The sequence below is a fragment of the Hippichthys cyanospilos genome, chromosome 5 (assembly GCF_059441005.1).
Source record: "Hippichthys cyanospilos isolate Australia breed blue-spotted pipefish chromosome 5, RoL_Hcya_1.0, whole genome shotgun sequence".
Lineage (NCBI taxonomy): Eukaryota > Metazoa > Chordata > Actinopteri > Syngnathiformes > Syngnathidae > Hippichthys > Hippichthys cyanospilos.
In genome coordinates, this window is record NC_142373.1 from 15364574 (window position 1) to 15379798 (window position 15225).

Below are 15225 nucleotides of genomic sequence, written 5' to 3' on the forward strand. Positions count from 1 at the left end.
GCACCATTGTTTTCTCCCACCGATACTGATCATCCTGAGCTCCCGTATTTTTTTTTTGTCCATTCCGTTAACCAAATGTTTTGGCCATGCTCTGTTTTTTTTATTTATTTTTGTATTTTTCTCGTTTGGTTTTCTAAGTCCAGTAGGTATGCCGGTTACACGGTTGTCATAATGAGGCATAGCGTAAACCAATTAAAAATAATTTTAATGTTAAAGTTCATTTTATTGACTCGTAATATTGACGTTAGCGAATTCAACTAGCAGGATATAATTGGCTGTTCATAATGATGCGTCCAGTGTGATGTTGTTTCCTCGTCCTACAGCGACATCTAGTGAGCATTAGTCATTAGTGCAGCTAACTGTCGGCAAATATGGAATTCCAACTGAAAATAATAGTAACTTTCATCACATAATAACCATTAAACAAGAATAGTTTGTACGATTATTTATATAATATTTTGTAGTGTGTATGTGCGTGCGAGTACGTGTGTGCGCGTGTGCATACGCGCAAGAAAAACAATTGACTGATTATTGTTTATACAGTCACGTGGATATTACACACTATTTATCGTGAAATAAGCTAACTTTTTTTGCATCAACGTTAAGACTGTCATGATTATAGCCATACTAAATACGAGTTTACATGATTCTAACCTATATGTGAATATGTGAACAAAATAGTTGTGATGTTCGATCTATTTTGATCATTCAAACAAGGAAGGACTTCATACATCGGAAAATAAAGCAATCCAAGATGGAGAAAAAAAACAGCAAAAACGGTGGCCTGAGAAAAATTCTTGTCAGAAGTGGGATTCGAACCCACGCCTCCATTCGGAGACCAGAATTCCCGTTTGGCGAGAAGGTTTCAACCTTGAGTCTGGCGCCTTAGACCGCTCGGCCATCCTGACAACTGACTCACACGGTCAATTATAGCCTACTTAAAATTAAATTCAAATCAGACTGTGTCCAAATGTTTTGATTAATATGTTCATATAAGAAAAGGATGTTAAAGCAATTTGCTGCTTTTTGAGCACGGTACTGATAGAAACGCAGTTGTTGACGTGGTTTGTGCTTGCTCTTGCGCTGTTGTCTTCTCTGCTAAATTAAAGCGAGGCATGAACCGTGTTTAAGAACTTTTTTGAAGTCATACTCGTGTAGACTACAAAACACCGAAAACAACATTTTTATTTTTACCTTCGATCACGACAACTGTCCCTTGTTGATGACGTCACCGCACGTCGTAGCAAAGTCAACTTGTAAACATAGAACTATCGATCCCTTTATCCGCCTCTTGGTGGCGGCAATCGACTCGACCAGACACGACTACTGTGGAAGACCTCTTTAAATTCATTTCGCTAAAAGAACATTAGCGACATCCTTTTTTTCACAAGTTTTAACCAGGCAAAACCACTGACTAGTCCAAACCAAATTGTGGACATCTCAAATTGGGAGTTTTTTTTATTGTGCCTGCTCAAAACTGAGCGACAGACATCAGCAGCGTATCAGCAAGAGTAATGCCTTTGACAAAACGAAAGGCTTTTGCAGTGATGTCGGTGCAGACATCTTTCATTCAGATTTGACGAGCCAAAACTGAACAGCAGAATTGTCTTTGAAATGCTTTTAGCGTTTAGCCTACAAGTACAGTATGTTCAAACGAGTTGGTCGAGCAAAAATCTTCATTGAGCCTTCTGAATGTAATAGACCAAAAGCTTCAAACTTGAAAAAGTTTATTTGGACCATGTCATAAATATTTAATTGGGGAGGGGGCATGGTAGACACATCCAGCAACAGCCATTAAAGCTTCAGGTTTGCTTAAAAAAGTAACAAATTATCTTGTTTTTCCTCAACGTCTGGTTTGGGAGAGCACAGGCGGGAACAAGGATCATGCTGGGAAAATCTCATCAATCCAGATGTTACAAAGAAAGGTGACTGTTAGCATCAGTTAGCTTTGTGGCAAGCGAGCGCCAATCTCTCAGCAGGGCACGTCTTCCTCTCGGAGTTCCGGGGCAAACTCCGGGTCCCCGTGCGGGTCCTCGTCAGGGTCTTCTTCTTTCTCACCCGGCTTCTCCTCGATGACGTCCAGGGCTGCGTGAAGGGCCTCTTCCTGCGGGCGAGGGTGGCCGCCCAGCTCGGCCTCCTGTAGCTGCAGTCGGCGCTCCTCCACCAGCAGCAAGCGCTCTTGCACGCACTCAGCCGCTGCCGCGTCGCCACCAAAGCGCTGCTCGCTCCTGACGCAGACATGCACACGGTCAGCACCCGCGTATAGCCGAGGCCTAGGTTTCGAATGTGCAGACTTTCTGGACATTGCTAGCGTACCCGATTAGGGGCTTATACTTTCCGTTAAGGACTCAGATTTCAAATACAGCTTTGATAGTGAGGTTTTTCAAGACATTGTGAGGGCATCAAATGAGGGGTTCAAAGGTTCCTCTGTGTTAAGGCTTTCATATGAAATGGACTTTGCGCTTGAACGTTTTTGTGGCCCGTCGTTCCAAAATCTAATGAAGAGGAGTACTCCATCATGGCCTGGTAACTTAGCACGCAGCCCGAGCGTGTGTACCAACCCATCGGGGAAGATGACAGGCACACCCAGTCTGTCCAGCAGAGCTTTGGCCGAAGCGTCCACCTCATCCAGCGCCCGGGCCTCCGCGTGCTGCTCCTGAAGCACCTAAAACATGCACATGCATGGTAGCTTTCAGCAGCGGCCGTGGATCCCAAAAATGTCAAGCCTTTGGTCCATGAATCCTGCATCAAGCGCCGCTAAAATGTCAATGAAAAGGGGAAACAAAGAGCTGCAAGCATGTCCTGCGCAAGAGCGAGTAAGCCCACAATGACAGTGGCAGCGTTCCCACCAACTAATGTGGCATGAGCGTTTCTTTTTCTCAACCTGTTGGCACTCTTTTGGCTTTCAATGCCAAAGCAAAAACTTTCAAAATAAATGCTAAGAAAAATCTTTTTTTTTTTTTGCAAATAATGCCACAGTGAATGACTTTCATACCGGGTATCGGGTATTATGAGGGCCAAACTAAAAGTCTTTTTTTTTTTTTTTTTCTGGGGAAAAAATGCTGTTTGTAGGATTTTGCTTCCAAGTTTGCTGGTCCAAAATGTCTCCTCCGCTTTGTCAGCTACTTGCTTGAGTACTTTTTGAATGTACTTGAATATCGTTTCGTCCCGACTTTTTTATGACCTTCTTTTGCCTGTGTGAGCTTCATCTCAAAGGCGCACAGTTTTGGATGGAAAAGTGAGAACACAGAGCGCACTCGCCCCCTGCCGCGCGTGCGCACGTATACTGACCGCATCTGCGTGCTGGTGAAAGGTCAGGGCGAGCCGCAGCCGGTGCTGGCGCTCGTCGGCGCTGACGACAAACTGCTTCCACACGCGGTTGAGGCGGGGCAGCGTGTCCCCCGAGGAGCGGGCGGAGCAACGCAGGGACTGGCACAGCACCACGGTGGCCTGCAGCAGCTGACGCCCGTAGTCATATGTGCTCTGTGCGGACGATAACGCCCAAGGTCACATGCATACGTACTCTCACAATTCCAATCAGACAAAATCATGCACACACAAGCTCTCTGACACGCACACACACAAAGTCACCACACCACAATGATGTGTCTGACCTGCGCGACGTCCACGAACTTCCTGTGTTTGTCCATCAAGGCTTTGGTGTCGCAGGCGTCGTCTCCCAGTCGTACGTGCGTCTTGAGCAGCGCATCCAGCAGCTCGCACAGCCAATCCACGGCCTGCGCGCGAGCACACTCGACGTAAAGCGCACACTGGCTACACCGCGGTGATCACGTCGCGGTGGTGGTGCCGGCCCATCTGACCTGTAGGGCGTCCTCTTCGCATTTCAACAACTGGACCATCTGAAGCATTTTGAGCCGACGCACGTCCACCATGTCCTCGCACCTGTCAGTGCACACATCACAGGGAAGCTTTTGATGCCAGCTAAATTCCTCTGTTGCACGGTCAAGCGTTTGAAGGTCCCCTGGGTCGGGAGTCAAGTCAAGCCAAGGGAAGGCTTTCAAGTCTACGCCAGGATTGGCCGTTAGGGATTTCTAAACTACGCTTGGATTTTGCGGTTGTAATTGGGCCTTCAGATTGGCTAGGGTGTCCAGTTAGGAACTGAGGCCGAGATGGGAATGGAAGTGAGATGCTTCATGTTCGAAAAGGGAGCTCCCAATCCAGGATTAGGATATCATAGTAGGGTTTCCAGAAGTTGTTGTCTTATGTAATCCAACTTTCAAAATACAAGCAAGGGTTCGGGTTCATAATGAGGTCAAGTTTTGAAATTTGTATTCTAGCATTTGGGAGTATAAAGAAATTAAAAAAAAAAGACTCGCAGCGATGACAATGTGAGCATGCAATCACCTCTGCTTCCTCATCTGCATGTCATCCATGATGTCGTGGATGTGCTGCACGTTGTTGGTCTGCTCGGTCGCCGCGTCGTCGTCGCCGTCATCCGCGCGCGTCTGCTCCAGCAGCAGCGCCCCCTTCTCACGCAGCGATGCCAGCCCCGCCTCTGTAAAGGGGAGGAATTGGCACAGGGCGCATAACGAGGTTGGATAGCGGCGGCGCGCACGCACCTACGCCCTGCAGCTTCTCCTCTAGCAGCTTGAGGTTGTGCTGGATCTGCGAGCCGTCCGCCGGGGCCGCGTCGGCGCACAGCATGGCCAGGAGGGCGTCCAGCTGCTGCGACAGCTGATCGCCACAAACGTGGCTACGTTAGCGCAACACGCTAACACGCCACGAAGTCGCTGTAACAGACAAGATCGCTAGCCGAGCCAGGGGGTTTACCTGGTGGGCAGCAGTGTGGAAGGCGTGCGCAGCCTGCAGGATGTTCTGACGACTTTCCAGCCGCGCCGCTTGCCGGTAGCAAACGTCGCCGAGCTGGCGCTGCAACGCCTTCAGCTGGCCGGCTTCCGCCTCGTCCTCATCCCCGCCGGCCAGCAGGGCGGCGATCTGCTGGTTCAGCTCCACGTACACCGCAAACCACTCCTGCCGGGGCAGGAAGGAGCGTGCCCATTAAGAGCGCCGGCGCATGCGAGCGGATCGTCAGTCGGTTTCGGGCCGTACGCTGTGCTGACTCTCGATCTCCTCGTGCTTCTGCTGTAGCGCCTGCGCCGCCCGCACAGAGTCTCCCACGGCCCGGTGGCTCCTGAGCAGCTCCGAGCCCGGGCCCTGCAGCCACGTCACCACCTTTGGAGGCGATATTTTTAGGTGCGATATTCTGCATTTCTTTTCGTTATATAACAATATTGTCTTATGTGATGGTGACATTTAGCGAACGTTAGCGTGCGCTCACCTGCATGACTTTGGCGTGCACGTCGTGAATCTGCGAGCGCTTGCTGCGCTGCCGGCAAACTTCCTGGTAGCGCGTGTACTTCTCCCTCAGAGAGTCCAGGAGCTTCATGACCTGGGGTTGAGCCAGAAGCTCCTCCTCCATCGGACGCCATGCCGGTGCGGCTGCCCTCCCCCCAAAAGAAGGTCATTATTGTGCCTGGAGAGTACGGAAGCACCCACCTCCCTGTGTCGATGCAGCATTTTGGACTCGTACGCTAAATGCTAAGACAGATGCATTTTTTTCATTTTCATTTTGCCACTTGTGGCATTATAGGAAAAAAACAGACATGATCATAAAAGCATCAAAACGACTCATAAACAAAACTCTTAAATTTTCAAACCTTTCGGCATAAAGCGCGCCAAATGCCGAGAAAATTGCAAAATATCCCATGGCATTAGGTTTTTGAGCATTTCGCCTACATTTTCAAATAGGTTTTCCAGTCCAAAATGTTGAGTCCACACTGGTGTGCGCAGGGCTAATGTGTGTGAATGTAGCGCATTGGCTAAGGAGTTTTCTCACCTCCTTGTCCTCCGCCGCCCCCACCGCCGACACCTCCCCCCTCAGATACGTCAAAGCGGCGCTGCTGGAGCTCCGACAGCAACTCGTGACCTACGCTCAGAGGGCGTAAAACTGTGTGCTTGGCTGCCACCCGGGAGGAAGGCGCAAAGGGCACAAGCACCTCTTTAAAACGCAAAGAAATGCTAAGCGGCCATTTACCTGCCTGAAGGACCGTCTCCGGGTCAAAGGACGGCAGGAGGGCATCAGCTGACCTACACACATACGCACGCATCAATACTAAGTGCGTGCATGCTAAGTGTATGCGCGAAGGTGCGTCCGTACTTATCGAGGTCGGCACTCTTGTCGCCGTCGTTGATAATTGAGAGCTCGTCTAGCAGTGATGTGGACTCTTTGGTGAACTTCTCAAAGACCTGCGCGCGTGCGCACGCACACAAAAAGAAGCCATGAGTTGCCACTTTAACAATCGCCTTGCTTGGGTGTATTTGGCAACATTTAGCAGCGGAGCAGAGACCAGTCTCTTGCTGAGCCAGTCGCCGTGGTCGTAGTCCAGGGTTCCCCCGAAGTCGTCGGTCAACTGCGAGGGCTCGATATAACGGGTCAGCTTATTGGCCGACACCAGGATCACCTGATGGAACAGAGATGCAAAGGGCTGAGCTTCGATTCAAAGCTTCACAAATGCTCTGCCCGCTTTCCGTAGCGGCGCACGGAAACAAGTGGGTCACCACCCGCTCACAAACGCTCTTATTCCTCTTGTTCTTGTGCAGCAACATGGTGACCCACTGGCACACTTTGTCTGCTCACATTAAAACACACTCACACATCAAATAACGCAGACACAAATAGCGTTGTGCCCTCAATTACACACATGCTGAACAATTTCTCTCGCAGACTGACACACACACACTTAGAGTGAAGAAAGAAGGGAGATGGTGCGTCCCACCTCAAAGCCCAGCCGGTCCTTCTCCTTCCAGAAGCAGAAGTGCGTGACCTTCTTATCCCAGAACTCGTCCGGCTTGACCACGCACACCAGCGACACCTCGGCTGGGATCACGTTCTGAAATCGAGCGGGTGGGCGGCAATTAGCCGAGGGCGATGTTAGCCCGCGGGCGGGCACCCACCTGCAGCATGAGCACCACCGTCTTGACCGTGTTCCACTGTGAGCGCCGGCCATCCACGATGACTGTGAAGCCTCGCGCCTTGCACTTCTCGCTGATGTCCGCATGCACGCACACACCCAGCTCAGTGAGATGAGGAAAATTTACGATTCAAGTGGCCATATGGCGCCATCTACGCGCTGATGCTAGTTATGCCGTCGTACGACACTGGGCGTCGGCTCGCTGGGTTGTATTGGATGAGCTGTCGCTAACCTTAGACTGGCCGGCAATGTGTGGAAGTGACACTGGCTACATTCTGGTGGTGTGAGTGGAACCGCTATGGTGTGTACCAATGTTCTGGGTAAGCACTGTGACTGGTTCACTTGGTACTTGACTCCATCCGAAGACGTTTTGCGACCGTGCATATGGCGCGCTTCGTGTTCGCGTACCTAGGTATGCTGAGAAGGTAGTCCAGCGTGGCACTCAGCTCATCCATGTTGGTCTGGTCGCAGCCAAGCGGAATGCTGAGGATCAGACCACTGCGACGGTCTTTGCCACCTCAAAGCGCAACCGAAGCACAGGCGGTTCAGTCACGCTTGTTCCCAAACAAGCTCCGAGTGTATGAGCGTGTACCTGAAAGGAAGGCCAGCTTCTTGTTGAGTACATTGATGATGCTGCTGGCTTCCATGGTGCTGACTTGATGACACATCTGTTGGCACAACAGCGACACTTGATGTCATTATTTTCTTACGATGACATCTTCTCAAATCTACAGCAGCTGAATGGACTTGGACTCGCCAATGTTTCCTGTGAGAATAATGACTCCTACATGGCTGGACTTAGGCCAGGGAGATGAATCCATTATTTGATTCAGTTTTTTTTAAATAATTAAAAAAAAACAATTATTTTTCTCTGCTTCTGCTTGCTAACCCTTGTTTTCATCACACTCCCACTAAACTGAAGGCTTAGCGCAACATCCATCTATCCATCCATTTTCTTTAGCCGCTTATCTTCATGCTTAACCTCGAACTTTGGACCTCTGAAAGGTGTCTGCGTGCCGGACATGCTAACCAGTCTTCCACTAGCGCAACACATGTATGACAAAAGAAAAAGATTGGTTGTATCGTCAATGGTTTGGAAATGCAGCGACAGACGTGAAGCAAGTACTGTACCGCTGTAATGTATTTTCGAAGCGCGTTGCAACCAAAGGTACCAGCACAACAAATGTATTTCGGCAAGTGAAACAGAAGTACCTGGCAGAGTATGTCAAATGTCGAGCTTTGCGAGGGGGAGAAGACCGCATCAACCAACAAAGTGCCGCCGCGGAGGAGTTATGCACACAACGAAGCACATACGAAAATATCGGGGTACGATGGATAGGGATGAAATAGCTGATGAGCAAGCACCCAAATGTATGTTGGGCAGAATTGTCACATGCAGCATGGCATGCCTTATTCCAGAGGCAGTGGACAGCCTGTTCTCCCTTCCCAAAAATGTGTTTAAAAAAAAAAAAGGTTTGGGGCGGGGGGGGGGGGGGGGGGGGGGGTAACAAGCACACACCTCGGGTCTTGCATAGAATAGAATGCCTTTATTGTCATTGTATAGCTGGTATACAATGAAATTGGCAACTCCTTATCCAATTTGTTTTGTTTGTGTCCTAAGTGATTCAAGCTGCAATGTTTATCTTTAACCAAGTTGAAAATGTTTTGGCTTTGCACTTTGTCAATTTCGTACAATTTTCTACTACGCTACATTTGTTTATAGAAATTTTTCATGTAAGGCAGACGTTTCGTACTTTAATTCTAAGACAGTTATGTATATTAAATGCTAGTTAAAATATTTTTTTAATTGGTCAAATATACTTGTTATTTAAAACATAGGAGGGGAGATGTTTTTTTTTTTTTAAATCGGAGATTTTATTTTTATGGAAAATCCCCCCGTGATATACACCATATGAGCTGTATCCCCCCCAAATTAATCCCCCTATACCGAAGCTGTTCCAAAGGGTCATCCATTAATGATGTGGTCACAGTAGCAACCACATGACCTTTCATGATACGGAACATATAGACTTCAAAGCGGTGCATAGCATCGATACGTTGTGCACGTGAGGCGCAAGCACGGATGCAACGAAGCAAATGTGAATTGGGATCGCACTTTTCCCTGCGAAAACTGCATTTACCTAAATGAGAACAAGATTGAAAATGTGGCCTCAGCTCTACTCGGACTCAAGCGAAGAATTCCTATTTCGCAAAATCAGACTTCTCACATTTTAACGCGTATTTGGGCCAATATTCGTGCAGAAATAAGATGACCACAGTTCTAACGTGCATCGCATGATGGAGATGATTTCTTGTGAGAAGTCAGGCGACACAGATTGGGTTAGACTTCGGAGGTCCTAATGATGGCCCAGACGTGTCGCCAATTCATCACCAGTAAAAATAATAATAGTCATCATCATCGTCGTCGTCGTCGTCGCCGTAATGTGCTTGGGGTTGGCCCGCAGACACAATGACCTACATTGAATTCCGAATCTTCCCTTGCCCCTCCATCGATGACTCTCCGATCAATTGGACAACCAATCTCCTTTCAGCTACTTTTCCTACCTTTCAGTCAAATCTTGGGCATTCTGCGGCTCCGTCGAGTCTTGTACGAGTTTCCAGGAGTACCAGTGCGTATCCCGTGGGCGGAAAATGATAGCTTTATCATCCAGCGGCTCTACATTTGCCAGCCGCCGACTTGCTAGCTGGAAAAAAGCCAGGAACTAACGGGCGGCGGTGCTGCTCCGCGCATGCGCCATGCGCCTCCGGGACATTATGCTAGTTCCGCTTCAGTTAGCTTCAGAATACGAATTTTAGCCATTAGTCATCTTACCCGTCCTGATATTTCTGCCCTCTTCTAAACAAAATTTTTTTCATCATAATATTTAAATTGTTTCGGTAGGATGACATGAAAAAGTGGCGAATGCGGAGTTATTAGTTAAGGTCAATGTATCTTATTTTGAAAGTTGAATACTTTCTAACAAGGTAATAACATATGTCCGGGGCAGGAGCAGCCGATATGTTCAAAGACAATCGGAAACTTTACTTCTATTTGCGCATTCTCATCGATTTATTGACAGAATAATGGAAAATGCTACGCTTACGAGTCTTACATCTTTAATTTTTCCTTTAAATAATTAAGACGGACTTTAAAGATAAACACAATTGTTTCGCGATTTTTCATATATGTCGAGAGCCTCACAAAATTGAGCTTCTTAATTTTATGTCAGAAAATGTATTTTCTATTACCAGAGATGGGAATCCAAGTCCTGAAAATGAGAAAAAAAAAAAAAAAAACCTGACAGGGTTTGGCTTTAACCGCAGGTGCTTCTACTCAACCTGCAGTCAAATGAGCTAATTAAATTACGAGTTCAGTGAAGACACATTTGACTAAAGCCAACCTTTGGCAGGGTTTTTTACGTTCTGGGCCTGATTTACCCATCACTACACATTACTGAAGTGTGAATAGAACAGGTAAGGGAAACGGGTGGGTGGATTTTTCTCCCAAATAAGTTTTTGTTCCATGAATCTTTTTGTCAGTGAATACGTCATACCGTGCAGTGTTTTGACACCCAAAATTCTTGTAGTATGTGCAAGTATGCATTAAAGACGGGATGTCCGGATGACCTCTGGTCCAACTGAATGGTCTCTGAATGGTTTCCCATCATGCTTTGCAGCACAAGACACGCATGGCCACCTGAAGGGAGGAGACGGCCATTGTGCTATTGTGATGATGATAATGACGACGACGATGAGCTATACTTGCGTATGGTGGCCATCTGCTGAACGGTGTCGGGGAGCGGCTGCTTGAAGGTCTCAGGCAGGAAGATGCCGAGCACAACGCCAAACACAGACAAGGACCCCACCAAGATCCACGGCAAGAAATCATACCACATGCCTGACACAATATTCCAAAATGACAGACACAGGAATTCAGAAAAATTACCAAATTTGCAAACACCTGAGTGAAAACCCCAGGAAAGACATAAACAAAGAAAACCCAATTGAAGAACCCGGTGAAAATTCTATTTGTGGATTATGGTAAATAAAAAAAATAAAAAAAACCTTTCAAATTTAACTGACCCAGTTTTAGAATGTAGGGCGACACGGCAGATCCAAGTCGTGAGAATGTGGCACAGGAGGACAAGGCCGTGTTCCGGATCACGGTGGGGTACAATTCTCCGCTGTAAGTGTACAAAATGCTCAGGCCAGCCAGAACCCCGAACTTCCCCAGCAGGACCAGGAACAGGGTCAAACTACGATGAGCTGCGGGGAGGGGGAGCGGACATCAGTTTGGAACGGTATTGTTCGGAGCTGAGTGTGCTGTACTTCACCATGCAGGGTGATCAGGACCAGGAGCAGCGCCAGCGCGCCCAACAGAGAGAAAGCCATGAAGGACGGACGGCGAGGAAGATGACGAGACGCCAGCCAGCTGGCGGTGTACGCGGGCAGCTCGATGGCCGACACCAAGAAGTAGTTGACAAAGGGGTTTCCGGAAAGAGATGACGTGTTGAAGGACAATCCGAAGTAGCTGATGTTCAGAGACAACCTGAATGTGACGTGACAGTGACAAGGATGTCTGCTGCTTGTTGACATTTTATAAGGACAGAAAATGAGTTCGTTTTGAATGCTGAATACCACGATGGCCTGGTGAAGGAAAATAAACCCACCAGATGATCCACAGGATCAGTGACATGTGACGAACATTCCTCGTCCGCACCAGGTCCACAAAGCTTAGAGAGTTCGATTGGGCGATTGGTTGATTCCCCACCTGCTGGGATGCAAACCCAAGAGCACATTCTGGACCAGACTGAAAGTCCAATGTAAGACCCCCAAATAGACCTCATTTGCAGTTAAAACCGCAAAGAGGACCTCAGGAAAGACCTTGCCGAAAAATCTTGTGCAGAGTTAAGGCCAATGAACGAGCTAGTGAGGGATCAAATGACAATGGGTGATCCCATCAAATCCAGGATGAGATCGGCTCACCTTGCCGGTTTTGAAGATGACTTGCGGGACTTCCACGCGGTTCTCCATAGCAGCTGCGCTAAGCAGAAGTTCAGCTTGTTTCAGACGTCCACGAGACACCAGCCAGCGAGGAGACTCTGGAAGGAGCCTACAACGCAACGCAGAGGTCCGTGTTTGAGGTCTTACTGAGAAAGGATCAGAGAAGCACGATGTGGAAGGTACATTGAGGTGGGTAACTAGACATCGGTTTTGCTGGGAAGGTGTTTTCCCGACTTGAAATTAGAGCAGCTCACCACCAGAGTGGCACGCAGACCAGACCAGGGAGTGCCAGGATCAGGGCCAGGATGCGCCAGGTTCGAACCAGGTAGGCGGTCCCGGGCAAAAGCAGCATGCCCAACACGTAAGCGAAGGGCAAACACAGATTGCTGAAAAGAACCCTGCTTGGACCGGTCAGAATTTCGGAGCCTGGCAAAGAAAAAAAACAGAGCAATGCTCCAATCAATGCCTTCCTCTCAGTCTTAGCAAAAAGGGGGTCGGGTTTGGACTAAGTACACTATGTATGTGCACAATATGACTTGTGCATCATGTGCCAGCTCAAAACCCATCCAATACATAAACACGTATTTCCTCAAATTAAAAGTCAAGGTTAATTGAATAATTGATTAACAAGCATGTATTATTATCAGTGATGAATCTTTAGAGTCAGTGTTTAACTTCACAATGTCCAAGTCCTCTGATTTCTGTCTAAAAAAAAAAAAGCCCTAAAGTAAGTATTTTCAGATTTCTGCAGTCTGTCATGAAAGCAGACTGATTACACAGGGGAACATTTAGGCGGAGTGCATACGTCACCATTCGCATGACACATTTCAACAAGGTCTGCGTTTCCCCATTGTCATAGACTATTTCCCAAGTGTGTTATGGGCATACTGTACATATTGATTTCATCAATTTCAAGAAAATGGGGGATCCTGTTGCCTAAAAACCTGAGCTTGATACGATGGTGATGAGTTTTGGATTCAACAATCGAAACTGCGTTCAAAACAGACTTCCTCAGCGTGATCTGACACAATGAATTACTATTTACAGGCCCGGTATGACAAAGCTGTCGTTTATTGACATGTAGCCTGAGAAAGTGCTTTTGCGGTGGACCTTTCTTGGCATCAATCAGTAGCCCACAAATGGTGTTCACTTTCCAGACGTTTGTTAGGTGGGATGTGGCTCTACTGCTGTGGGCTTCTTTTGGTTCGCTTCCATCAGAAAACGATAATGGTCATCTGCTAACATTCCTCCTATTAGTCGCGGGACTAATGGATTGTAAAAGTACTTGCTGGCGACAGCCCCATTTTGAACAATGTTTACAGCAAGAACGTTGAAAGCCTGTTAAAGAAGAGGACCAGGTGGCACAAACCCAGAACAAAGACCACGACGTAGCAGCCGATTTGTCCAAGGCCCAGCATGAAGAAGAGCACGGTGAAGAGCTCCCAGGATGGCACCAAAGCCAGGACACTGCTGAAGACACTGAGCAAGGCGATGGAACCCAACAGAACTGGCTTCCTGCCGAACCTGAAGTCCACATGAGGAATTCTTATGGTTCTTTCTTACATGGGGGTCTGGGAGAGAGTGAAGGTACCTGTCGGAGAGCTGGCCCGAGACGAAACATCCGCACATCCCGCCCAAGAAGTAAGTCAGGGTGCTCAGAGGCGCTTTCCACTGGTCCTCACAAACCAGATTGAACTGGAGGGACCACAACGCTAAGTACGACAGGCTTAAAGTGTCACAAATAATGATGGTGCTTTTGGGACTGGCCCAGAACGGCATTTCAACTCATCTAAGCAAGCAAAATTGAGTAAATTAAGTTAGGAGATGACTGTAAAGTAGAAAGTCAAGATGGCTACTTCTGTGACCACGGTGGACTGGTAGTACTCTGTGCTGAAGGTCCAACCATCCTGACATCCCTCTTGTGACAGGCCGGACAGCGCCGGACCTGAAGCAGAACCTGCTGTGCCGGCGCTCTGGTTCTGGGTGGTTTCCAGCGCGCTAAGGTTCCGGATGAGGCTCAGTTGAAAGCGGCTGCAGCTGCTCCGCTCCATGTGCCCGGAGATCATCTGGCCAGGAGACACGAATTAATGTTCGAACCACATTAGATGACCCGTTCCGAGTGGCTTCAGCACAAACCCAAGCGGTCAATAATTTGCTATCTGTGCACTTTGGAGGATATGTTGTCCATTATTGCAGAGTTGAACTTTTGGAGGAACCTTGCATCCAGGATATTTTCTAACCATGTCACATGTGCTTGCACATTAGAGAACGTCAGCTAAAGCAAAACTGCTGGGTAATAATAAACTGCTTCAGAATGTTTGGAATCAGAGATGTCTTTGTGAAGGCATAAGAAGGCTGAACTCTTCAATCTGTTGTAAAACCTTCAAGAAGACACTTTAGTTTCAAAAGGAAGGCGGTCTAGCCACCAGTTCTGACCTGCTGGGGGATGGCGGCCTGCGTCCATTCCTGGCTGAGGTTGCCATCGGGGATCCGGCAGGTGTGGGGCGGCGTGGCCAGCAGGTAGAGGCTGGACAGCATGTTGTACCCCGAGGGGACGGCGGCCAGGCACAACTGGAAGATCACTCTCCTCTGGAAGGGACCCCAGGATCCCAGGAATGACACGGCGTCCTCGTAGTCCTGCATGGTCGAGCATCCACTTACCCGCGGGACACAACAAACGCTAGTGCTTCACTTTGAAAACCTTTCGAACCCAAAAGTCTCTTTTAAGGTGGGCCTCGACTCCTCCCCTGTGTGTGTGTCATATCCACACGTGCAAACTTTGCCTCTCTTTAGCTTGAGCATCTATGTTATCCACTGGCCACTCGCTGTGTTGCAGCGTTCCTGCCAAAAGGCAAAGGTAGACTACATTCAGTGCCGCTCGCTCAAATTTGAACTTTTAGCTATGTTCTGACGATCCATATGGATGAAGTCCGGGCAGAGCTTTTCATGGCTAAAACTACAAACAGGAGACCATTGGGATGTGTAGTGTACCCTTGGTTTCTTCTCGTGGACTTTGGTCTTCTGGCGCTCATGCTAACTAGACGATCACACATTAGCAATCTTACTTCACTTTTCTTTCGATAAAGTTGATCGTCCACTAATTTTGAACACATGCGCAGACAAACACAAGCCGTTAATGCTCCGATCACACTTATAGTAGCCATTGTTGTGATGGGTTTCGATAGGCCAGGACTCAGGTCAAGGTAAATATCCAGTTTAAAGTCAATCG

General features: G+C 48.1%; 2 protein-coding genes and 1 non-coding gene across 3 annotated transcripts; all 3 read right to left on the reverse strand.

Moving 5' to 3' along the window:
• Window positions 1-798: 798 nt before the first annotated feature.
• On the reverse strand, window positions 799-908 carry trnal-caa (transfer RNA leucine (anticodon CAA)). The gene is made up of 2 exons: window positions 871-908; window positions 799-844 (listed from the first exon to the last, which is right to left on the reverse strand). It is a non-coding gene; the product is annotated as a tRNA-Leu (tRNA).
• Window positions 909-1710: 802 nt separating this feature from the next.
• Window positions 1711-9737, reverse strand: sestd1 (SEC14 and spectrin domains 1). Its single transcript, XM_088415930.1, has 19 exons — window positions 9558-9737; window positions 7585-7660; window positions 7401-7509; window positions 6976-7066; window positions 6798-6911; window positions 6369-6482; window positions 6179-6267; window positions 6056-6108; window positions 5858-5947; window positions 5300-5460; window positions 5071-5193; window positions 4792-4992; window positions 4581-4695; window positions 4366-4516; window positions 3822-3903; window positions 3615-3737; window positions 3292-3483; window positions 2562-2665; window positions 1711-2228 (listed from the first exon to the last, which is right to left on the reverse strand). The coding sequence occupies exons 2-19, from the start codon at window positions 7658-7660 to the stop codon at window positions 1973-1975; spliced, it is 2244 nt and encodes a 747-aa protein (XP_088272056.1). The 5' UTR covers window positions 9558-9737; the 3' UTR covers window positions 1711-1972.
• A 977-nt stretch (window positions 9738-10714) lies between these two features.
• LOC148423725 (organic cation/carnitine transporter 2-like) lies at window positions 10715-14639 on the reverse strand. Its single transcript, XM_088415020.1, has 10 exons — window positions 14433-14639; window positions 13853-14062; window positions 13588-13691; window positions 13366-13520; window positions 12251-12422; window positions 11979-12105; window positions 11663-11763; window positions 11327-11541; window positions 11076-11258; window positions 10715-10890 (listed from the first exon to the last, which is right to left on the reverse strand). The coding sequence occupies exons 1-10, from the start codon at window positions 14637-14639 to the stop codon at window positions 10715-10717; spliced, it is 1650 nt and encodes a 549-aa protein (XP_088271146.1).
• Window positions 14640-15225: the final 586 nt, after the last annotated feature.

What these genes read in the sequence shown, in the direction of transcription:
- sestd1 (XM_088415930.1), bottom strand. Translation starts at nt 7,660, where the DNA reads ATGTGTCATCAAGTCAGCACCATGGAAGCCAGCAGCATCATCAATGTA. An exon ending in AGGACCGGCTGGGCTTTGAG is followed by an intron (nt 6,483 to 6,797) that starts GTGGGACGCACC and finishes CTGTTCCATCAG; the next exon opens with GTGATCCTGGTGTCGGCCAA. An exon ending in GGAGACGGTCCTTCAGGCAG is followed by an intron (nt 5,948 to 6,055) that starts GTAAATGGCCGC and finishes CTCTGAGCGTAG; the next exon opens with GTCACGAGTTGCTGTCGGAG.
- LOC148423725 (XM_088415020.1), bottom strand. Translation starts at nt 14,639, where the DNA reads ATGCAGGACTACGAGGACGCCGTGTCATTCCTGGGATCCTGGGGTCCC. An exon ending in AGTCCACCGTGGTCACAGAA is followed by an intron (nt 13,692 to 13,852) that starts GTAGCCATCTTG and finishes TGGTCCCTCCAG; the next exon opens with TTCAATCTGGTTTGTGAGGA. An exon ending in TCATCTTCAAAACCGGCAAG is followed by an intron (nt 11,764 to 11,978) that starts GTGAGCCGATCT and finishes GCATCCCAGCAG; the next exon opens with GTGGGGAATCAACCAATCGC.